The following is a 24,997-nucleotide window of genomic DNA, read 5'->3' on the forward strand; positions in this document are numbered from 1 at the left end:
CTCCTAGCTAGCTTTCTTCCTCCCTCCAGCAGGCAGCCTGGCCCTGTTGCTGTCCTCCTCGGACAGACGCTGAAGCTCAGTTTGATTTTTTCGCCAATCTCTCACTCTGTTGGGGTCGACAGAGAAACATCTAGCGGCTGCTTCTCCCGAGTTTTCCTCTGCATATTTTAAGACAGAAACTTTTAATTTCAAGTCGTGCTTTTTATTTTTTTGCTGCACCGGACCCATGGTGATGGTGGAGCAATTAATGTGATATTGACTGACAGAAAGCAGCACAATACGTGAAAAGGGCGAAGAAGAAAAACGTGCAGTGTCAGTGGTCACGTCTTCTTCCTTGATTTAAAAAAAAAAGATATATATATATATATATATATATATATATATATACCCAGTATTTATTTGGAACCAGCGGTTATTTACCAAATATACACTGCACCCGGCGTTTAAAGGGGATCTGCTTTTAATTGAAACCCGGCTATTATTTGGTAATTTACGGTAGTTACCAAGGCAAGGCGCAGCAAGAAAATAAATAAATAAAATAAGAATAAAATAAAAAACGGCCGTCCATCGGCCCATTATTGAAAAATCCCGGTACTCCTGATGGCCAGTCCACCCCTGCAATTCGTGTTTTTTGATTTGCGTTTGTGTTTTCTGACTTGCGTTCGTGTTTTCTGATTTGCCCTTGTGTTTTTAACTTCAGGGCCACCGTAGGGATCAGACACAGGCAAAATCTGTGAAAAAAACTGTCCCGAGGCTCAAAGCCCCGAAGATCCTCTTTTAAACAGAGAAAAGGGGGTGTGTCCATTCGATAACATGGCCTCAACCAATCACTATTTTTCTTAATTTCTGCTGACACTGCTATTTCTCTATGGAAAAAAGATATTTTTCTTATGGAACATCCCCGTAACTCTAGTAGAAAAACCCTGTATTACCATCTGCGCTTGCGTGAAGATTGGCGTACGTGCAGAACTGCATGTCGACCAGTTGCTCTTCGCCTCGCTTTGTGTTTTTTACACCATCCCTGTGCCGCTATCACCGGCTCTTAGAAACTCTGGCCTTGAGGCCTTAAGGTTTTTGATAATTCACTCCCCTCCTTGATATATCCCATTATATCTGATCACTCTTGGCACTGCATTTTTAAACATAATGAAATTGTTGCATATTTGGTTATATGATGTAATTCCTAGATTTGTGGTTACATTTTTAGACTTGACATCATCTGACTATAGCAGCTTTAATCAGTAGATGCACTTTTCAGTCAGCTGGTGCCCAGAAGTATGTTTCAGCAACTCACACTTGTTACCCTTTGTTTCTTACTTTTATCATTAACAGTTATTATCAGTTACCATTAGTCACTATTTACTAACTGTGGTTATTTTATACTGACCACTATCTACTTACTATGGTTATTTTACACTACAGTGTGATGACTTAACTCACACTCTTTAGTAACTGAAGACATAATAATCAAATTGAGACGGGCTAAAAATGGGCATTATGCATTTTTCTCAAATTTTGCATTTGAAAAACGATTATGGGAGATTAATTTGTATTGCATTGTATTGTATTGTTGTTAATTTTGATATTAAATATATCACTTTTCCATTAGAAACATGAATTCACAGTGCGCAGGTACTTGAGTGGTTAAAGCGCATGTTACATAATGCAGCGGACCCTGGTTCGAATCTCAGCCAGCGGACATTTGTTGCATCTTACACCCACTCTCTCTCCCCTTTAAAAAATGTATCCACTGTCAAAATAAAGGTGTCTATGCCTAAAAAAAAACACAACAACTACATGAATTCATGTTAGAGTCACATTTTGCAGCGTCTAGTAAAGGAAAATACACACAGTTATGAAGGTGCCGTTCCAGCAGGGGATGATAGTGACGGAGGAAAAGGACGAGCATAATATAAAGAGCTACAAAGTCATCCTAGTTAGACAGCTGGGTTTGCTGGATCCCAAGTTTACCCTGTTAAGGAGGTACTGGACCAGCTCTCTTACTAAAGGTTTGGGTCCTTAAATCTACACAGTGTTGCTCATATGGATTTACCATGGACTGCTTAAGCAGATGGGGAAGAGACTCGCCCTGCGTCCGGTTTAGCACCTGACTTGAATAACCCTTGAGTCGGTTACAGTCACCACATTACGTTATAGTAATAAAGTGTATTGCAGTTGTATTGGTATCTTAACTGTTTGACAGGTTGGATGGATGGATGGATGGATGGATGGATGGATGGATCAAATATAGGTGACCAGGGTATTAGACACTTAATGTCCTACATTCTGGGGTCAAAATTGTCTTTGAAAAGGTGAACACAAAATGTATTCATATATCATTTTACTTCAAAAACTCTGCTGGTAAGGTGCTCTGAAGTGAAAAGGGACATTTCAGGGGCCAGTCAGAACATGGCCAGTCCCAGTCTGACTCAGCAGATGTAGGCTGTTATGAGCCTATCATTGGGTGTCTATTTAATGCCACGTTTACATTGCTTCCACTATCTCTGTGTTACTGTTTTTAAAATCTCTGTCACCATGGTTTTACATGGGAGCCAGCGGAAGTAATCGTATTATGAAAAATCCTATAAACAAACATAGTTTTTGCCCGATATTCCATTTTATCCAACACATGTATACCATTAATCCGGTTTCTTTCTTTCTTTCACATCTCTGCATGTGTAAAAATGATGACACTGGATGTTGTTAAAACATGAAAGAATGTGGATGCATTTTCTGCTCATATGCATAAGGTATAGAGTTGACAGGATGATTTGAAGAAAAAAAAAAGTTTTACGTCATGTGCTTGGAAAGAAATCATACTTTGATAATACTATTTGACGGAATCATGTAAAATGTCTCCAAGTTTGTTGAGACGGCACCAGAGATGTTCACAAGTCTGTTTTTGCAAGTCCAAGTCAAGTCTGAAGTCTTTGGTCATAAGTCCAAGTCAAGTCTCAAGTCTTTGGTCACAAGTCCAAGTCAAGTCTCAAGTCTTTGTGGGGTGAGACTTGGTCAAGTCTCAAGTCTTTGATCACGAGTCCAAGTCAAGTCTCAAGTCTCTAAAAAATAAACGTCTCATGTCTCTTCTGGTTTTAATGAGCCTTTTGTCATCTGCTGCTATCCAGTCTACTAAGAATACGGCACAGCTATATTTAAGAATTCAAGGCATTTACTGTATTATTATCACTCCTTTATCTATTAGCATACAGTATCCATGAAGTGGGCTGTTACCCCTAAAAAGCCACACGTTTCGGTCAGGCCAAATATCAACAGTCACAGACGCATTGTCGGATTTTTCTAGTTTGGATTTGATCTTGAACTCTTTGTCTGCTGCTAACTCACTCAGACATCTAGTTACGTTGCTTCGACTTACTGGGCAGTATCTCTCCTCTACCACTGACATGAAATTCTTGAAGCTAGGCTTGTCAATCAAAGACAGAGGCAGATTGCATGAAATGATGAGATCCTGTATTTTGGATTCAGTAATAGCCTTCTGCCTGGGATGGCCCTGGCTGTATATTTGCACACCTGGTTTTGTTAAGAAAGAGTCAAGGCTGCTCTGTCCCGCTGCTCTGCGACTGGCCACTTCTTTAGATCTGTAGAATTCAGAAAATATGTAGATGAACAACATGGAAAATTAGGCTGTTAATTATAGTAATAAGATCTTGATGATATAGCTAACATTTTTATGTGTAGCAAAACACATCCGGAACCATATGTTTCTGAGAAAAGAACTGGATCTAAACTAATGTTGCAGGCTATGTATCATTCTTTTATTTCTGATTATAGAGAGAGTTGTTAAAAAAAGACAGACTAACTCAGGGTAACAGGAAAATATTGCTATTTACTCAGGTCATTAGACTCCAGAACCAGAACTCAAATTGACCACTCCCCCGCCCACCAAGACTGAGCCTGGCACACACACATACACAGACCCGTGCACATATTTTCAGGTCTGATAACATTATTTAGATTATATTTAATTACATTATTTACATCATATTAGTTTGATTTTATTCATATTTATCTTATTTATTCTATTTATAAGGCCAGTTTAGGAGTGACCAGGAGACATTTCACTGCATGTTACTCTGTGACTTCTGTATGTGACAAATAAAGTAAACTTGTAATTTTGTAATTTTGTAAATCTAAAATCATTAGTCATGCAATAATAACTGATCATCCTGTCTATCAGTTATAGTTGGACACAAAATTAACACCATTCAGATGATGGTAAATCATGCAAGTGGCTGGTACTGTATGCTGCACTCACCAGCCAAAATAACAATGATAATCTATTGCGTGGCTGGTAAAATTTAAACATTCCCTAGTCTAGCCATTTTGCCAGAATTCTGAGAAAAAAGTCAGAATTCTGAGATTAAAGTCAGAATTCTGAGAAAAAAGTCAGAATTCTGCACATGTAAATTTTTTTTGAGCTCTGACTTTATTCTCAGAATTCTGAGAAAAAAGTCAGAATTCTGACTTTAATCTCAGAATTCTGACTTTTTTCTCAGAATTCTGAGAATAAAGTCAGAAGTCTGCACATGTAAAATTTTTTGGAGTTCTGACTTTATTCTCAGAATTCTGAGAAAAAAGTCAGAATTCTGACTTTAATCTCAGAATTCTGAGAAAAAAGTCAGAATTCTGAGATTAAAGTCAGAATTCTGACTTTTTTCTCATAATTCTGACTTTAAAGTCAGAACTGAAAAAAAATTCACATGTGGCCCTAATCCTCTTCCGTACAATGCAAACAAGTGCGACAAGCAAACTAAAATTCACTCATCTATTCAAATATTCAGTTACAATGCTAGTAATAAGCAAAGTGAACGTTATAGCAGATGCTGAGCTAACCGTCCATATGCGCTAATGTGACTGACCTATCTGGGTGAGTTTTCAGGTGCCTGATCAAATTTGATGTGGTGGATCCAGCATCCTTGATTCGAGTACTGCAGAATTTGCAGTCAGCACTCCTTTTGATGGTGCCGTCCTTTTTGAAGTTTTTATAACCAACTGTAATCAACTGTACCACCGGTCACCACAGTCCTTATCCGAGGTACCAATGTGCAGTGTTGGGGAGACTTAAACTACATGTAGCTGAACTACATAGTTTTATAGTTTAACTACTCAATTTACAAACTACAGTTTTGGTAGTTTTTTTTAAATTAAAAAAAGACCTATATAATATAAATTTTATTTTATTTTCCTTTGAAAAAAGGCATGAAACATGTCATGACATGCTAAACCAATGCTGCCTCTGATTGGCTTGCCTTGGGAGCACTCAAATGCTTCACAGAGTGGGTGAGACATTGTGCCAAGGACGGCAGTGCTGATATGGCATAAGCACGTTATGGACAACCCTCCTGTTACCCCCGAACGCGCCAGCTCAACCATGGCCATGTTTCAGCATGTACATGTTGGATATAGATGCATCTACAGACACGACCTACGTGTTCACGTGCAAGCTCTGCAAGTCGAAAACAACAAAAATGTCGACTTCAAAGAAATCACCAGATGAGTTCCCACAAAATGCTTTCAAATCTCTACCCATAATGTCCAAAGTGTTTGTGAAGTTCAACACAGCCAGTGCAGCATGTGAGAAGCTCTTTAGTGCTGGTAAAGATGTTCTTAGTGTCAAACAGAACTAGCTGTCTGTTAAAAACTTTGAAAGACTGCACATGTGTCATGTCAACAAGCAATTCTGCCCTGGCATCCAGCTCTAGTGCCTAGTTCCTTTGATGTTGACCAAAAATGTCAGCTTTTTTCTTTAAAAAATAAAACTTGAGTTGAGAGGCATATTTCTGCTGGTATGTTAATTTTTTGAAGGCTATCATATTTTGTATTATATATTATATATCATATGTTGATTTATTTAACGCTGAGTTAAATGAGTATAATGAGTATAAGTAGTTGCTAAAGCTACTTTTTTTAAGCAATAGTTTTACAAACTACATTTGTCCAGGGGAAGAAATGTAGTTTGTTTAAACTACTGCCAGGCTGAACTACATGTAGTTTTACAAGCTACACTTGCAAAGTAGCTTCCCCAACACTGCCAGTGCGTGAGGCCGCGAGGCACACACCCAATGTGTAATATGGTAAGCATGGTTACCATGAAAAAAAGAAAAGAATCACATTAAGCTCGTCAGACGTTTCAGAGTTTTCTCAATATTAATACGCCAAAAAAGAAAACATAATGATTGTTCACGAGTTCCAAAACACGAGTCCAAGTCAAGTCTTAAGTCTTTTGAGCACGAGTCCACTTCAAGTCTGAGGTATCTGTGTGCGACTCGGGTCCGAGTCACATACTCGAGTCCCCTGGAAGGCACAAGCATCACAGCAAACTAAGTGTAAGGAACGGCAGACACGAAAATTCCAAACTTTACAGGCAAGTTAAAGCAACTCACGTTGAACAGAAGCTCTCACCTGGAGAAACAAGGACATCAACAACATACTACATCCGTACATACAAGGGAGGTGGGTGAAAAACTTGTTCAACACAGCGCTCACCCAACCACAGAAGTCCTTGTCTAAGGACTGAACTATGCAGTAATCCAGTAACCGGTAGAAGATCTCATCACATTTCGCTAACAAGGTGAGCAAGATAATGTTGTGTGTTTTGGGTTACTGAGATCCGTAGTGAGGATGACCACCATGAATTATGGGTAGCCTTTGACCCGAGGCTTTGAAGTCATGTTGCTGTGCCAATAAACAGTTAACAATACGTCGAAGTCTGGATTATCATCTTTATAATATAAGTAACATGAAGCAGTGAAAGAAATAACAAAAATTGGCGACAAAGACATCTGGACCGACACTGCAGTCTGCGACGGAGGGGAGCTTTGTCCTGTATTTTACTGCGGGTGCTACGCACTGACCAGGTGATAGACAGCACTGGTGTGAGGGTGTGTTTCCCTGTGTGCTGAGGTGGATGCTGCGGCGCTGCCGGCTAATCGGAGAGGAGTGGAGCAGTGGAAATCCACAAGAACAAACTGTGAGTAATGGCGGAGGACAGGAATGACGTAACAGAAAGGAGCAGTTTGTTAGGGAAATAACGCCATTCAACCAGGAGCCTTAAAATGGCTGGAATTATTGGCTCACTCGGTCACTTTGAGGAGAGCGCGGAATAATCTAACACAGGTAGAGAGGGTGAAAACCTTTAAATTCCTGGGCACCCACATCAGCGAGGACCTGTCCCAGTCTTACAACACCCAGCACATTACCAGGAAGTCTTAGCAGCAGCTGTACTTCTTAAGAAAGCTGAGGAAATTTCAATTGTCCACCAAACTCCTCAGCAATTTCTACAGATGTACATTGGAGAGCATCCTGACCAACTCCATCACTGTGTGGTTTGGAAACTGCATGGTACAGCAAAGGAAGGCCCTCCAACATGTGATTAAAACTGCACAATACATCTGAGGAGCAGCCTTCCCATCACTTCAGGACATTTACAACACCTGGGTCACAAAGAGGGCACACAACATCACCAAGGACACTACACACCCCCAGCACACACTGTTCACACTGCTAACATCTGGCAGACGCTACAGGAGCGTGAAAGCCAGAGCAACCAGACTTAAAAACTGTTTTTATTCACAGGCCATCGGGCCGCTGAATGACTCTGTCTCATGACAACTCCGTATACACAACTATTCAGCACTGAGAACTGCATTTGCACTATATTCAATACTCTGAACTCTATTTGCACTATGTACATATCAATATCCAATATATATATTCAATATTCTTTATCTCAATGTCTTTCAGTGCCTTCTGCTGCATGCGAACATTGCACATGCTAACATGCTTGTCATTTATCTATTTTCTATATCTATATTTTTTATTTTTGTGTTTTTATATTTTTGTTTGAAGGGAAACTTGCAAATTAAGAATGTCATTACCTGCTGCAAACTATGTGTATATGACAATAAAACATCTTGAATCTTGAATCTAACTCCTATACAGAGGGCTGAGACTATTTCGTTGTGGCTACTTTTCATCTGTTATTTTAGTTAGTGCCAACTTTTCTGAGTGTGATGGGTCCAAAGACTTTCAGAATGTTACATAACCTTCTACAGCCAGTGAAGCCAGGCTCTAAAACCTATAAAGAAATTGTGGACACACTGACCAACCATTTTTCACCCAAGCCTCTGGTGATAGTAGGAAGATTCAGGTTTCACAGATGAGACCTAGAAGAAGGTGAGTCTGTCACCATGTTTGTTGCAGCACTACACATATTAGCTGAACGCTGTGCATTTAAAGATGCTTTAAATGACACCTTGAGAGATGGGCTTCTGTATGGATCAAGAAATAATGCAGCACAAAAGAAATAACTTACAAAAAGTGACTTGACTCTTGAAAAAGCCATTAATATCAGTGTGACAATGGAAATGGCCTCAAAAGAAGCTCAAGAACTACATGCTACAGGCAGAGTGTTGCACTGTTTAGTGCAATGGCCAAACGGCTAAGTTCCCAATTTATTTTACCGCTAAAATCTATCCTGCTATGATGGGGCATGTGTAGCTAAAACAAAATTAGACTTGACTGGCAAGAAGTGAGGAAGCTGTCAAACAGTTCCACTCAGCTGCAGGCCATACTGGAAAAGCACAAAGGTTTTTCACAAAAAATTAGACAGCATGAAGGAAATCACAGTAAAGTTGCATGAAAAAACAGATAGTAAACCAGTGTTTATGAAAGCCAGACTAGTGCCATACACCATCCAAGGTGGATAGCTGACCTGGACGCTCTGGTTCTGGAGCCTATGACAACCAGTGAGTGGGCCACGCCCATCGTTCCAGTACCAAAAAAGGACGGAGGAATCCGAACCTGTGGAGACTTTAAGGTAACACTAAATCCTGTACTAACAGCGGAGCAGTATGTCAGTTAGCTTAAGTCTTTCTTGGGACTGTTGAACTATTACGAACATTTCATACCCAAATTGGCATCACTTCTGAAACCACTGCATAACCTGCTACACAAATAGGAAGCTTGAAAGTGGACAGCAAGCTGTCAGGAGCCTTTTCAAACGGCTAAGGATGCGCTGACTGCATCAGAGTTTCTAACCCACTTGAACCCATCGCTTCCAGTTCGGCTTGCCTGCAACGCCTCTCCTTATGGTGTAGGGGCGGTGATTTCCCACATACAACCAGATGATGAGGAAAAGCCAATTGCTTGTGTGTCAAGGACACTGAACAAGTTAGAGGCCAATTATGCTCAACTAGAACGAGAAGCTCTGAGCATCGTGTTCGGGGTCATTTCACCAGTACTTGTATGGAAGGAAGTTTACACTCTTAACTGACCACCAACCTCTCACGACCAACTTGGACCATATTCTGGAATACCATATGTTGCTGCATCCCAACTGCAGAGGTGGGCGTTGCTGTTGACATCAAATATCACAAGTCAGACTCTCATTGAAATGCAGAAGGTTAATCCAGACTGTCGCTTCCTGTCACAAAGCCAGAGTCAAACACTGTGGACATTTTCTAATTCACAGAGGTAGCAAAAGCACCTGTTTCAGCTGAGCAGGTAAAAAAGGGGACCAGAAACGACCCTGTGTTATCTGCAGTCATGGACTTGATCAACATTTTTGGTGGCTAAATATGGACAAACAGATTAAGGAGATAGCTAAAAGCTGTTCATCTTGTCTCAAGGTATGAACAACCCACCACTGGCTCCTCTCTCCACCCCTGGGAGTTCTCACAGGAGCCATGGCATCGTGTGCATATTGACTTTGCAGGTCCATTTGAGGACAGAATATTTCTTGTCACTGTTGATGCACACAGTAAATGACCTGAAGTGGCTATCATGAGGTCAAACGCACCAATCACAGTAGTTTTCTGTAATGACGCAACCAGTGTCACGCGAGAGGTGAAAGGTCAACGGACTGTGAGGAAGTTAGTTTTCGGTCGGATATTCAGCGGATCTTCACTCGGGTCCAGCCGCGACATTACTGAGGTTCGCCCAGTCCTAGAAGCAGGAGGCGCCTTGCGCTGAATCGCTGGAAACTGGTTTAGGGACCTACGCTGAGAAAACCCAGTTGCTACAGACGCTCCTAGCATCACAAGCCGACAGAGGAGCAACCGGAGGCGTTGTTACCGAGGACGGGGGGGTGGCTGTCGAGCAGGGCTAACAGCTGGGCTGGGCCCTCCATCCTACTTTCCAACGTCTGAAATTTACATGCTGTTTTTAACCTGCACTATCCTGGGCCATTGAAACTTAATTTCGTTCCCATTGCACTGTAAAGTGTAATTCAAATGACAATAAAATAAAGTCTAAGTCATTAAATTACTTGGCATAAATATATTAATACAAAATAATTGCAGTTTTCTCAATATCTTCCAAGTCATGTGACCTAGTGACTCCAAACCAGTATCAAATCGTGATCCTAAGTGGGCCAAATAAGATACACCTCTTTTTATTGTATTTTAATGCCTCCTCTATTTTATATGAATATTATTATGCACTTGGACAACTGACATCCTTTGTGTTTAGTACACATTGGATACAAAATGAAATGAAAAAAATGAAATCACTGTAAATTTAAGAAGTTGCTCTGTATTGCACACAGACTCAGGAATTATAAAGTTCTGATTGAAAGCAACCGAGAACTGTACAGCAGTGTGAGGGTTAATAATGCGACGGACCCGAGCAGCAGCGTGAGGTTTAAATGTATCACAGGCAAGAGCAGCCTCAAATAATACAGGCATATGGTCAGAAAACACTGCGTCACATATCTCTAAATTAAAAACGGGCAAACCATATAATAAGACAAGATCAAGTGTGTGTCCTTGTTCTTGTGATTTCAGCCAAGAAATCAGAAAAGTCATTTAAAAAGTCCTTATTGTACTTGGGCTGCCGATAGACCACAGCACACAACACTGTGTGAGAGCGACCAAGCCATGGGCGGCGGGTAATGGAGGCTAGGGAAGGCTGAGCCTTCCCAAATTTTATGCTGGAAAATTGTGAAAATCATGTATAATAATATGCACACATTATATTATAATGTGTGCATATTATTATACATGATAATAATAATTTCCTATTATGAACGGGCCGCAGCTGCAGCACAACCTCAGTGTGTGTGAGGTTTTCGCTGCAGCTGTCACAGTGTTGACAAATATGAGAACGCGTTGCCATGGTAACAGTCAAAAAGAGCCAATCAACACCCGCTGTCGCTTTAGCGCGTGATTTTTGAAATCCAACATGGATTGGAGGATGCTTCCTCCCCTCCTCCCTCACTCCTCTGATGTGAGCTCTCCTGTGCAGCACCTCTCCTCCTCCTCCTCCTCCTCCTCCTCCACCTCTTCCTCCTCCATCTCCTCCTCCCAGTTTGTCCGTATGGGCAGTGTTCTGTCTGATGCGGTGGTTAGTGATACAGGAGCTCCACAGGGGACTGTGCTGTCTCCTTTCCTGTTCACCTTATACACCACTGACTTTCAGTACAACACCGGGTCGTGTCACCTGCAAAAGAGTACAGGGCACTGGTAGACAACTTTGTGGAGTGGACTGGACAGAATCACCTGCGGCTGAACATCAGCAAGACCAGAGAGATGCTGATAGATTTCAGGAAGAAGAGGAAGACGGCTTTCCAACCTCTGTGCATTCTGGGAAGGGATGTGGAGGTGGTGGAGGAATACAAGTACCTGGGTGTTACCATCAACCACAGACTGGACTGGAGATCTAACACTGAAGCTGTGTACAAGAAGGGGATGAGCAGACTTTACTTCCTGAGGAAGCTGAGATCCTTCAACGTGTGCAGCAAGATGTTGGAGATCTTTTATCAGTCTGTGGTGGCCAGTGTACTTTTCTTTGCTGTGGTTTGTTGGGGAAGCAGCATTGGAGCCAGCGACACCAACAGACTCAACAAACTGATCAGGAGGGCTGGCTCTGTGATTGGCTGCAAACAGGACACTCTGGAGGCTGTGGTGGAGAGGAGGACACTGAAAAAACTGTTATCCATCATGGATAATCCTCTCCACCCTCTCCAACTCACACTGGTCAGACAGCGGAGCACCTTCTCCGGAAGGCTGCTTCAGCTTCGCTGTCGTAGCAACAGATACAGGAAATCTTTCCTGCCACAATCCATCACTTTATATAATAACTCTCTCACCTCTGCCTGACAGAGAACTCTGGTCTCTCTACTGTTTTGTTGTATATGTTATTATTGTTATAGTATATTTTGCATATTTTGTTTTGTTGTATATATTATTATTGTTTATTGTTTATAGCACACTGTGCACTGTATATATACACTATGTTTATATTGGATTCTATTTATGTTATGTACGAAGTGTTTTATTTGCGGACCCACTACTGCTGTAACAAAATAATTTCCCAGTCTGGGATCATTAAAGTAATTCTATCTATCTATCTATCTATGGATATCCGATCCTTTTTTAAACAGAAGGAAAAACCAAATGAAAATATTTCAGAAGCGGCCAGCAACACTGACCGGAATCCACCCGCTGCAGCTGCAGTGAGTGATGGACTGGCTGCTGCTGGGCATCGATATGCAGGCACCTGCTGGGAGAGGGATGAGCCGGGAGAGGGATGCAGCCAGGCCAGCCAGAGCTCAGTCAAAGGCGCTGGTGCAGGTACCGGTAGTACCTGCTGTACTCTCATTACCAGTCGGTACCGCAACGTGTGAGCGATCCTTCTCAGCGATGAGGCGCATACGCAACTGGCTGAGGACGACAATGGGCCAGGAGAGGTTTTCTACGCTGAGTCTGCTGCACATAGAGAGTGATCTCACTGATAAACTAAAAGCAGAACAGATCATCTATTGCATATAGTTAATTATATATTTAATGATCAGCAGTTTCATCCTTGTGCTGTGTGATCAGGCAGCCTTCCCAAATGTCAGGCCCACCCGCTGCCTATGGACCAAGCTCAAATAAGCTCAGTTCAAAGCTGGTGAAAGAGGATGACAGCAACAGCTGCTTACGTTTATAGTGACTATCATAGACAGTTGCTTTTCCTCCTCCTCGGGCCGATGTCCGCGGGGAGTTAAAATAGCAGCAATCATGTGGTAAAAGTTTAGTGAAAGCGCTGGACTCACCAACATTCAGCCATGTCTCAGTCACACAGAGGAAATCCAATCCTCGGGACGTGAAAAAATCCTTTAAAACAAAAGTCTTGTTTGCTAGTGATCTAGCATTTACCAGGCCAATCCTGGCAGGAACTGGTGGTTCCGCAGCATTGGATGTCCAGGAAGCCCAACACAGAGGGCGCAAGTTGTGGTGATTCACCCCGTGCCAGCGGGAATGAGGACAGCAGGGGCCGCGGGGCTTGAACACCTCTTCCAGGCGGACGACAGGTACCAGCCAGGCGTCGACAGGGTCCAGCGAGCATCTGGGAATAACAAGGCTAAGCAAGGCTCCAATCTCATTTCAAGCAGGCCTAGAAAAGTGCACCAGATGGGCCTTCAGCCTCGTGAGCCGGCCACTGCATTTTCCCCGGCAGTGGGAGCTCTTACGGTGAGAGGGTGGGACCGGGGTGCAGCACAGGTGAACCAGGACCCTCACCAGGAGCGGGGGTAAAGTTTCACGTCCACCATCATCCAATTTTACTACATCCTCGGCAGAAAGTTGAAGGTCCAGCAGTGTTTCATACACCAGTAGAGAGTCGACATCCAGAGCAAGAAGCAAAACCAACAGCATAAACACACACAACACTGGCAGTGACAGATGGCAGGCCACACACACTGGCGCCATCTTGCCACAGTTACCAACCCATTAATTATGGAAGTTGAGGGCAGATCCATGATTACCTTAACAGGGAATTCTCCTAGCCACTGGGTCAGGTATGTGGACACCTGGGTCAAAATCATAGCAGGAGAAGAGTAAACCTTCACAGAACATATAAATGATGTGGACAAACATCAACTTCACACAGGAAGAGGTCAGAGGAGACAGTCTGGCTTTCTTGGACTGTGCAGTACACATTGTAAAAGACAGAATCCTCAACATTGAGGTGTACAGAAACCCTACTCAGCTCAGTACCTGTTGTTTGACTGTCATCACCAACTGGAACACAAGCTAGGAATCATCGGGCTGAGACCATGCCCACTAAGTCAGAAGGGGAAAGAGCAGGAACAGAAGCACATCAGGGGAGCACTTATAACCTCTGGCTACACAAACTGGTACTTTGTCAAAAGATTTCGAGCAGACAGAGAGGAGGAGACTAGAAACGTAACAACATTGTCATTTCATCATTTGTACAACATAGAGACAAAACAACCTCCAAGCTCCAACCTCCAAGCCTCTTGGATGAGAGGTTAAATGTCTTTAAGAAACTGAAACTGAAAGTCCAGTTGCCTACAATACAGCCCTTAGAAGAATCACATAAACATATAGTGTTATCCCGATGAAGTAAAAAAAGGTTAATGTCTGTCAGCTGGTCCAGCTGGTTCATGAGTTGTGCTAGTAATGCGTCTCAAGAATGAAATATGGTCTGTGTTGATTCATCAAGAAGTAACTTGAAGATGGTGTCAGAAGTTACACGACTTGGACATTGATCATAGCGAATTTTAACCCTCCTGAAGACTTGGATTTTACTTAACCAGAGCAGTGGCCAGAGTGGCAGCAATGGTTTCAGAGGTTGAACCGAGACCTGCCAGTTTATTTCGAAAAAAGAAGAGAACATTTGGGATACACTGATCATTGGAATAATAGATGAGGAATTGTCAAAAGATACAGTTCACATCGGCTTAAAACTGCAAAGAGCATTGGAGACAGTGAGACATGCATAGCAGGCTAGCTCATCTGATGCTGGTTACCTGGCTACATTGCAGATTCCAATACGCCATGGACTGTAAAACCTAATATCAGTGGCACACCTTTTAGATTGACACCGGTGCGGACGCAACCATAATATTGGATGAAACCTGCCACAAGCTCAGACACCGTTTGACAGCAATCACACAGCTTTCGGCAGCCCTGGAGTGCTCAGCTGCTTAAGACTCTTGATTTACTTTAACAGAGATCAGAGGCAAGCAATAAAAGTTCACCATCCATGTCATCAAAACAGCTAATGGCATCGGCTGTTAGGCTGTGAGGTTATAGTGGCACTGGGGCTAGTATAAAGGATTTTTATTTTTTTATTTAACCTTTATTTAACCAGGAAAAAAGACTCTTTGAGATTAAAAATCTCTTTTACAAGAGTGTCCTGGCCAAGACAGGCAGCAGCATATTCATACATACACATAAACACAAGGTAGACATAGACATTAAAAACACTCAGCATCCAAAACAGCAACATTTGAAGGTCAGCTACAGTAATAACAGCCTCAGGGAAAACATCTACAACCAGATGTTTTTGCCTCCAGGTCATTCAATTTCACCTTAAAAGAGTTCAACGAGACCAACTCATTATGTTTCAAAGTTTTTTGCAACATGTTCCAGGCAGAGGGATCAGCAAACCTAAACGCTTTCTTTCCCAGTTCAGTCCTGACTTTTGGGACAGACAGACAGGATGGACGAAGTACAAGGTACATTCGGTACAGATCTGGGCCTCTTGAAAATAAAGTATATAAAAATATGCCTGCGAGATGATGCTGTACCATACAGTATTAACACTGCGAGGATGTCTGCCCCCCTGCTTCCTAAGGTCAAAGCAGAGCTGGAAAGAATGGTCAAGTGCAGAGAGATGATAGAATAGAATACAATGTTCTGTGGCTTATGACTTCAAAACACATTACCTCCAGACGTCCAGAGGCTGAGAGAGGACTGCAGACTGCAAAGACAATTCTCCAGCAGGCTGACCCATTCTTGCCTACATGTGTTACAGGGCCAGACCACTACAAGCCACCTGTACCAGGGTTAGGGGGTTAACCCTAACCCTTACCCCTACCCTAACCCTTAAAAAATGCTCAATTTTGAGATTCGTTGCATTAACAGAAACAGCATAAACATTGAGAAATGCTATATGCAGTAAATTCTTAACTATTTCCACCTTCTTGTTCATTCTGCATAAGTTACACAGGAATGCATTTCTTTCTTTGTGTAAAAATGTTTTCTCTAGGACTACAGCAGAGAAGAGATCCAGTCACCCAAGACACATTTGATGCCATGGTTGAATCTTTCTCACAATACTTCTTTGGTTAGCATCCTATTTGTTTTATTTTATACCAGAATAATTTGTGTTGCTATGTGAGTCAATGCCAGTACTGCTACAAGTGAGACCCAAGCCTAACCAGGACTATATTTGTTGTTATTTCCTCTCCAAAGACAAGGTTATATCCTTGCTTTGGAAAGGCTTTCCCAAAAAATAAAAAATAATGTAGACAGACCAACACAGAATATGGCACAGCAGCCAGGTAGCACAAAATATACAGAACGGAGACTAGCCAATAAACCAGAGGTTTTGAGACAAGACAGATTTCAGTCACCTACCCTCATGTGACACTATAGAATTAAAAAAATATATATGATCTGCCGTACTTGTCCGTAGATCAATTTAGGCCGGCTGGGAAGGGGCACTGGTTGACAATGTTAGCCTATAAACCACTGCTTTTGGCAAGGTAACAAAGCAGCGCTTTTGTTGTTGACTTGATTGAATGCATGAGGTTGTGAACAAATTACGAGTGTCCACTTTTCTATCTCTGTGAGATAAATGTGTTGGACCTCATCCATAATATTGCAAACAAAGGAGGATACTATAAGGAAAACCAGAAGCCTTACTATAAGGCCCTCGCAAACCAGCATGATTTTTAGAACAAAGAAACTGACCCAACTCCCAAATGTCTGGCAAGCTGTACTTCAAAATAATGTTTGTCCCAAAACCCTGCTCCCTATTGGACGAAAGTTGTCGTAATCAAAAATCTGAAATGACCAGATGATGAAACGGTTAAGGCAAGATGTTGAACAAAATGCAATTTAACCTGCACCGCTCAAATTAATTAATTAGCCTATCAAGTCAATGAATTGTGTGGCGTTGTAACATATAGCCTGCCTAACCTAACACTACATAATTTAAATAATAGTATGATGCAACGCCACGTAACTGGGAAAGTTTGTCTTGTAGCCCCTCAGATGCAAGATGCAGCACCAAGCACCAGCCATGAGCCCACCACAGGTCCAGAGTGGGCAGGTAGGATTGCTCATTGAGAGAATATTATTAGAATTAACATAATGAAGAGTATGGTTTAGACCTGCTCTATATGAAAAATGCCCTGAGATAATTGATGATGATAGATGATTCAGCACTACAATAATGAAACTGACTTGAAGTTTTGACTTGAAAAAGGGAGATTTGTGTTGAGAATTACGACCATGTAGCGCAACATTATGTAATAACACCCCATTATGTAATAATGTAATAAATGTTCAATTCATTCAAATCGTTCCACAGTGTATTCAGTTTAAAATCCTCCTCCTCACACACAAAGCACTCCATAACCAGGCCCCTTCCTACCTCACTGACTTGCTCCATCGCCACAATCCATCCCGCAGCCTCCGCTCATCTGATGCAGACCTCCTGACTCCACCTCCCAGGACCAAGCACTGAACCTGAGGAGACAGAGCCTTCTCTGTAGCTGCCCCCGCCCTCTGGAACTCTCTTCCCAAACACATCCGTGATTGTACCGATCCTCCAACATTCAAATCTTGGACAAAAACACACCTTTTTAAAATGGCCTTTAAAGTTTAGCTCAGTCTAATGTGTTTTTAGTGTACTCTTTTCTGTTGTTTTGCTGATTTGATGTCCGTTTTCTGTACAGTGTCTCTGAGTATTTAGAAAAGCGCTTTTAGATAAAATGTATTATTATTATTATTATTATTATTATTATCATTATTATCATTATTATTATTATGTAATAATGATGCATTTTGTAATAATCTGCCACATTTGGAAATTAAATTCTTGAATGTAATATGTAATAAACTTTGCCGCATTTTGTAATAAGTTCTTACATATTGTGTCAGTAATTACAAAATGCAGATGTTGCACTTTTTTTTATCAAGAAAATTTAATAATTTGGTGCATTATGTCATAAACCACCAAAATGGAAGCCTTAATTAGAAAAAAAACCATTATACCATCAGCAAGCAGTTTGGTTGTTGAGGAACGAGAAGTTGTGTGAGGGACGGATGAATGACAGGCAACGACAGTCGGTGTAGAGACAGCGATAGAGACAGCGATATTGAGAGTTGAGAGATTTGTGACATTTAGCGTGTTTGGAGTGTATAGTTAGTGTGTTATCTAGTGTTTGGTGTAGTGTGTGAGGAGACTGCTGAATGTGGAGCAGGCAGTGCAGCTCTTCATTCAGCTGGAGAGAAGCAAACAACAATTTATATTTGCATTATAAGTAATAAAAAACGGTTTGTCAAACATGTTTGTGGTTTTCACAGTAAAAAAATCTAACTTTTTCTACTCGGATTTTTTGTTTTTTTGTGATTTTAGGTCCATTGTGTTAATACAGTATGAGAAAATAAAAAAATAACTGTACAGTCACACATGTGAGGTTGTGCTGAAAATAATGACACCAAGTAAATAGTTTTTAAGGTGAAATATAATGGCAAAATCAAAAATAGTCAAAAACGTCCAATTATACCCTGGAATATCGGATTTCACAACAAACCTAAATATCCCTGACGTCCCACCTTCAAACACAGCCTCATTTGGCCATCCATGTAAAAGCTACTTAACCATCCACTTTTCTATAGGAATACATATTTCCTGAGGGGAATGCACTAGTCAAATTAACCAAGATGCAGGTGTACACACAATTGACTTTGCTATCTATATGTAGAGAGTGTTTGCTGTCAGGTGACCTTGCCATACCTTAGCTGTAGCTGTGTTACTGTGTTTCAGTAATGACTACCGGATACATATTGCAGGATTGACTATGTGTTCCTCCAGCTTTGTGGGGACAGAGAGGCTGCTGTAGTGTTTGATTGGTTTATCAGCGACAGATCCGTAGCTACCCCTGCACTCCCCCACTGACACCTAGCACTGAATCTGATACTGCTCCAGTCCCAGGACAAATCCATCAATCAAACCAACACACACACACACACACACACACCACTAGCACTATATGAGTAACATTTCAAGCAGCTGTGTCACGGTTCCATTACTTTTAAAATGTCGAGTCTCTCTATATATCCCAGTCTCATTCTCTCTTTCACCAATTCTCAAACACACACACAGCCAGAGGATGTCTGTCAATATCGATAAAATCATCTCTCTATCTCTGTGTCATCATGATCTCGCACATACACATGCCCACAAACACATTACATACAGTATGTTGTGATACAGCTGATAGAGCAGTAGAGGAATAATAAACAGCCTTGTTAAGCAGCCAAGCCAAACACAGGTAAAATGTATATGTGTTTAACAACTAAACATCGTATAGCCTATCATCTCTTCACTGCATGCACCAATGAGCTGATGTGAGAAAGACTGGAACAGCTTCAGAAAGTACTGGTGACCAGTAACTCAGCTTAGTCGGATAACAGCCATAGTTCGACTATGCTACTTAACCAGACAACTGCAATTATCCGAGTATACATGCCGGTGAGAAATCGGATTATTGGGCTGGAGCATGTCATACCCCGGTACGCTAGGTGGCGCTGTACCCATTTCAACTAGTGGTAACACAGCCACCTCCGGCTGACCTCTTTACGTCACCAGCTGCCTCGGCGTTCAAGAAAGATGGCGTATGAAGAGCGAGACGAAGCTACATCTTTATACAATTCGTATATGGTCTACATGATAATTACACAAACTAGATGCACAATGGCGCTCCTTCTTGCGGTGATTTCAGAGGAAAGGCGCTGCTGCCGTCGTCCGTCTACTTCCGGCTCACGGCCCCAGGAAAGAAATCTCGTGCCTGCAGAACGCAAAATCCGATCCGATCTGATGGAACGTATACATGCAGGAGTAATGTGACTATCAATCGAATAATCAGGGTGCTTTAATTCGACTATGAGAAATCCGATCCGGTCTGATTTTAGTCAGACTAAGGTGTATACATGCATCTTAAAGATCCAATCATAGTCTGACTAACCCAGTAATTAGGTTTTCTTGAGTGTCATGTAAACGCACTGATTGACCTTTGTGTTTCTGCACAAAGTAGTCCAAAATAATTATACAAAATTTTCAATTTGTGCAATGATGGAAATTAATTGAGTTTGCAATTGGATTGAGATTAGTGCCCTGATTCCAGTCTCAATGACCCTGCATGAGCAATACAGGGTTGTTCTGTCCTCCACATGACTTCATATCCCACCAGGAGCGTTTGAAAGCGGAGCGTTGTGCCTGCCTGCCTGATAGTGTGGAATTGCTCCAATTGTGTTTATTTCTTCAGTTTTTCTTGATTTTCTTGCTTCATCCACAGGCGAGTAGGTAACAGAGTCGGATGGTTTTCGTCTAATTATGTTTATTGTTAACATTTCCAATGCTGAGTCTGCATAGGGCGTTTTATTTTGAAAATTGACAGGATGCTCTATGCTGATCCTGTCTGTGACTTCCTGCCTGGATCAATCTGCTCTCTAACGCTTCATGCGGCTTCTGTCCACTTATGTCAAAAATAGACTTGGCCCGTATTCTCCACGGAGCAGAGCTGAGGGATGCTTCAGGGACGCTTTTGAAATGCTCTTTGGCATGGATGATTGATCTGTGAGCATTGCAATGGCAACAGCTCTGGAGCGCAACACAAATGTGTCCAGTAGAATCTAGGGGCAATGCTAGTGAGACAAGTTTGGTTTGAGGAATAGTGTAATGTTTGAAAAGAAAAGATAATAATAAACAACACTACATATTGTCAGGATGTGTTTAAACTAACTAACTTTGGAACAGAAATGCATCAATTGTGTAGAGCACTTCTAGGCTGTAATCAAACACAGCAATGCTTCCAGCTAACATGCTAAAATGGGTATGATAAATAAACCGTCCTCTTAAGCATGTAAGAATGTTAACATTTGCTAATTAGCACTTAACACAGGCTGATGGGAATGTCATTTATTTGTAGGTTCTGAGATGGAATCCAAAAGGTTGGACAAATTGGCTGATGATGGCACTATATGAAAAGTCAGAGGACTATCTGAGTTATCACAATTAATCCTGAGAGGAACATGACAGTGTTTATCATATTTCATATAAGCTCACCATGAAGTCATTGAGATATTTCTGTCCGGACCAAAGTGGTAGATTAACTGACTGGTCAGCACTGCCATCCCTAGTAAATATTTTGTCTTTTATATGCAGTTTCTTGACCAACAGCCGTGGGGCACAGTGATTGCATATATCGTCTTCGCAAGTCCTCTTGGTTCCTAGCAAACCAAGATCCACCCCAGGACCTGAATCAGGAACCAATCCAACTTACTGTTACATTGCAGTTGTTTCTGTGAGTCAGTATGATAATATATGGTAATTGGTGAATATATTCCCGACTGTGAAGACACAAAAGGTTTATTAGATATATAAAAAGTTTCTTGAAGGTGCATTTGTTTGACTTTTGACAGAGCCATGGGAATTGTGCTATGCTGGTAGTTTTTCCCTCCATCCAGCCTTTGTGCTAAGCTAGTATCCCAACATAAGTACATTAAAAACCACAAGAGCTTCATGAACCAAATATGTAACTCTGACTCAAGACAAGACCACACTGTCACAAATACAAACACATTTCACAAACCTGGACTATTTATTGGAACCTATTGGAATATGAAATCAACCAACCTAAAAGTCAACAACTGAGAAAGCATAGAGAAAAACAACCAAATCTGGCACACAAACACACATAAAGCAAACTCTTAACACACACACACACACACACACACACCACAGCATATCCCCAGAAGCTGAGCAAACCAACTCTCGACAATAATGACAAATTCCTGCACACAAACAAACACAGAGCAAACTCTTAACACACACACACACATACACACACACACACACACCACAGTATATCCACTGGAACATTATGTGATTAAATAAGAATGTGTGCATGTCCCCCTGCTGCCTTGCTCTAGAGCACACAGCAGCAGGGCGGAGGAGGTGAAGGAGCTCTGACTCTACCTTGCCCTCAGTCCAGCAGAAACAGATGTTACTGGATGTGCTCAGGATATCCGAAATGAAGGAGGAGATGCCGAGACGCATGGTGATAGACGCCAACAACGCTGGGGAGATATACAGATAGGAATGAGGAGAGATAGAGAGAGATGCAGGAGCTGTTGACGGAGCAGAGACCGGGCAAGACTGGGAAGGAGAGAGAGAGAGAGAGAGAGGGAGGGAGGGAGGGAGGAGGAGAGAGGGGAGAGATGGAGAGAGAGGGAGGAGGATGGCTGCACTACTACTGCTGCTGCATGGAAGACTTGTGAGACTGTGTGTGTGTGTGTGCCTGTGTGTGTTTGCTTATAAGTACCTGTGTATGCTCAGCTGACAAAAACATTAGATTTTTTAGAATCGGTAACAGGCATTTCTTAAAGGATAGGTTCACCCAAAAATCCATTACTCAACCCTGCCAATGTAAAGCTGGGTAAAGTTTTGTATTCCACAAAACAGCACTGCAGCATTCTGCTAAATATCTGAAGTATACGGTGACTCAGGAGCTCTGCAATTCCAAGCTGATTTAAAAAGACATTATTTCCACATTTTATCTACACCTTTTTAAAGCACAAAAATTGTGCTCAGTATCTGTGTACTGAAGAGTATATGTAGCCAAGTAGCCTTTTTGTGATGTGGTGACACCTAGTGAACAAATTTATCTGTCATGAATGATGACTTAAAAGTCTCAAAAGAGGCCTAAGGCCTCCATAACTGTTAATTGAACTTAAAAGATATGCAGATGTTGGAAAATTAAAATCATCAATATGAAAATCTTCAACAAAACCACTGAATAATGTACTTTTTCACAAAGTAGTGAAAAAAAAATTGGTTGAAAATATAGATAAAAGCTATAATTAAGCCTTGTATAGTGCTCAGGGTCCAATATGACCCAATGTTGTTTTTAAACAGTTTTCTCAGTGGCCTTGGAACATTTTTCACATCATTACTTACATTTGCACAACAGTTGGTGCATTTCTCAAAACATTTCGCAAAACTTTGTTGATAACCTGCAAAATCATGTCACATGCTCAAAATAGAGGTAATTCCTCAAAAAACAAGTATTCATAACAATGAAAGTGTGTGTGTCATAAAAAAAGGCCTGACACCATCATTTATGAACAAGATAGTCAAATGGCTTTGTCATGTTTTCATTAGGACACTTTACTAGTGTTTTCCAATGCAAAAAAGCCAGATCTATGTGTCTGAAAATGCTCAAGACAACACTATACAAAGCCATTTGAAAACTACAGTAAAAGTAACACATTTACACACAAATTAAAGTTACACACAAGATATATACCTATTGAATAGTTATCACCACAATGAACAATAAATTAATTGAAAGATTACAATAAAATCAATGGTAAATCATGGAAATTAAACTTATTATTTCCTATGGGTTTACTTGTATTTATTTATAAATTCAAAGTATCTCAGCTTGATTCTTCATCTCTATTTACAGTTTATCAGTCCATGTGAATGTTTACTGTTGCTACAGCAACAAGAGACCGCTGACGTTAGCATCTGTTAGCTAGCTTAGCTAAATCATCTGAACAATAAAAACCCATAATATAACAATGCGGCATATTTGAACAAAATTAACCACAACTACCAACAGTCACAGCCCTTCAACTCTGGGCTAATATGCTGTCACATGTGAGATTGTCAAATTTAGAAAAATAATGCTTAATAGCTTCAATCCCTTAGGAGCTACGTTAGCAATAGTGGCAGCTGCATTCATCAGTATGCAGTTATAGTGGGGCTGTTAAGCTCTTAAAATATCGACAATCTTGCTTTTTGTGAAAGAAGCATGAAACTTTCAGGGTTTGTTCTTGACGACCTAAGCTTTAATTAAAGATGTGGAGGCATTCTCAATTTGACCCCTGAGGTCAGCAAGAGGTCATTGACCTCTATAATATGTCATTTTCATGCACAAAATTGTAAATGTGTGTATCTTAGGATCTAAATGTGATAGAAATGTAAACCAAATATGAAACTCCAAGCTTCTGGGCATGATGACCTCATTTATGCCATTGGTAGCACTCTAAGAGGTCAGCATCATTAAGTGAAGGTTACTAGGAATGTGAGTGGCTTAAGGCGAGACACTATAGGTGAATAGGGGAAAAAATTAAATAATAGATATCACCATGAAACTTTCTCAGTTGTTTACTCGTGTTAAGCTTATAAAAAAATGAATTGCAAGTTTTTTGTATTTGAATGTTTAAATATGCACATGAGGCCTTATCTCGTTATAAATGTGCTAATTTGCATACATTTGAAAAAATGAAACTCACCTTGTCATTCTTGTTCTATTGTTCATTTTTACTAATCTATACAAAACATGTGAACGCATTTCTCATTAAAGGGAGAAAGAGAAAGTACACCGTTGTTCTTCATGTGACATCACGGAGATAAGCTTTCATTATTTCATTTCTGATATTTATTACACATCTAGATGTACATTTGACACAACTGAGAGCCCACCTTTTGGACTGATTGAAATGTGGAGTGCCTTAATTAAGAGCATAAAATGTGTGCCAGCTGTGTTACTTCAGTCCTCTGTCAGGCCTCCGTAGATGTAAAAGATTATTCCTTTTGGCTTGTTAATAATTTTTCCACCTCAGGAGATCAGCACAACACTGGAAATTATGTACCAGTAATTAGATATTAGTTTGTTTTTCTCAATAACAAAATGATGGTATCGTGTAAATGATATTTGTAACGAACAAGACAACATATAGAATGATTTTGAAAATGGAAAAATATTTAATTCATCGAGCCTGTGGCTTGTGTACCAGTAGTTCGATCTGGTAGTTGACCAGGAAGCAGGCCACACTGAACAATTGCTTAACACATCCATACACAGAAAGCTGTATGTAAGTTCTGTATAGATCTGTAAAAGTAAACAATAATATCTCTACATTTGGTGGTGTTTGCATCAGTGTAA

At 41.0% G+C, this 24,997-nt stretch overlaps 1 protein-coding gene across 2 annotated transcripts in view; it reads right to left on the reverse strand.

The window, feature by feature from the left end:
- tjp2b (tight junction protein 2b (zona occludens 2)) overlaps positions 1-22,202 on the reverse strand; it is a 266,330-nt gene extending 244,128 nt beyond the window's left edge. The window contains exon 1 of one of the 2 annotated variants that reach the window (XM_030417306.1): positions 22,021-22,202. Coding sequence is in view for 1 of the 2 variants with exons in the window: in XM_030417303.1 (XP_030273163.1) it covers positions 22,021-22,101 (81 nt within the window). In the remaining variant the exon portion in view is untranslated. The remainder of the gene's footprint in view (positions 1-22,020) is intronic. The other variant, XM_030417303.1, reaches the window with a different exon arrangement.
- Positions 22,203-24,997: the final 2,795 nt, after the last annotated feature.

The sequence above is a fragment of the Sparus aurata genome, chromosome 5 (assembly GCF_900880675.1).
Source record: "Sparus aurata chromosome 5, fSpaAur1.1, whole genome shotgun sequence".
Lineage (NCBI taxonomy): Eukaryota > Metazoa > Chordata > Actinopteri > Spariformes > Sparidae > Sparus > Sparus aurata.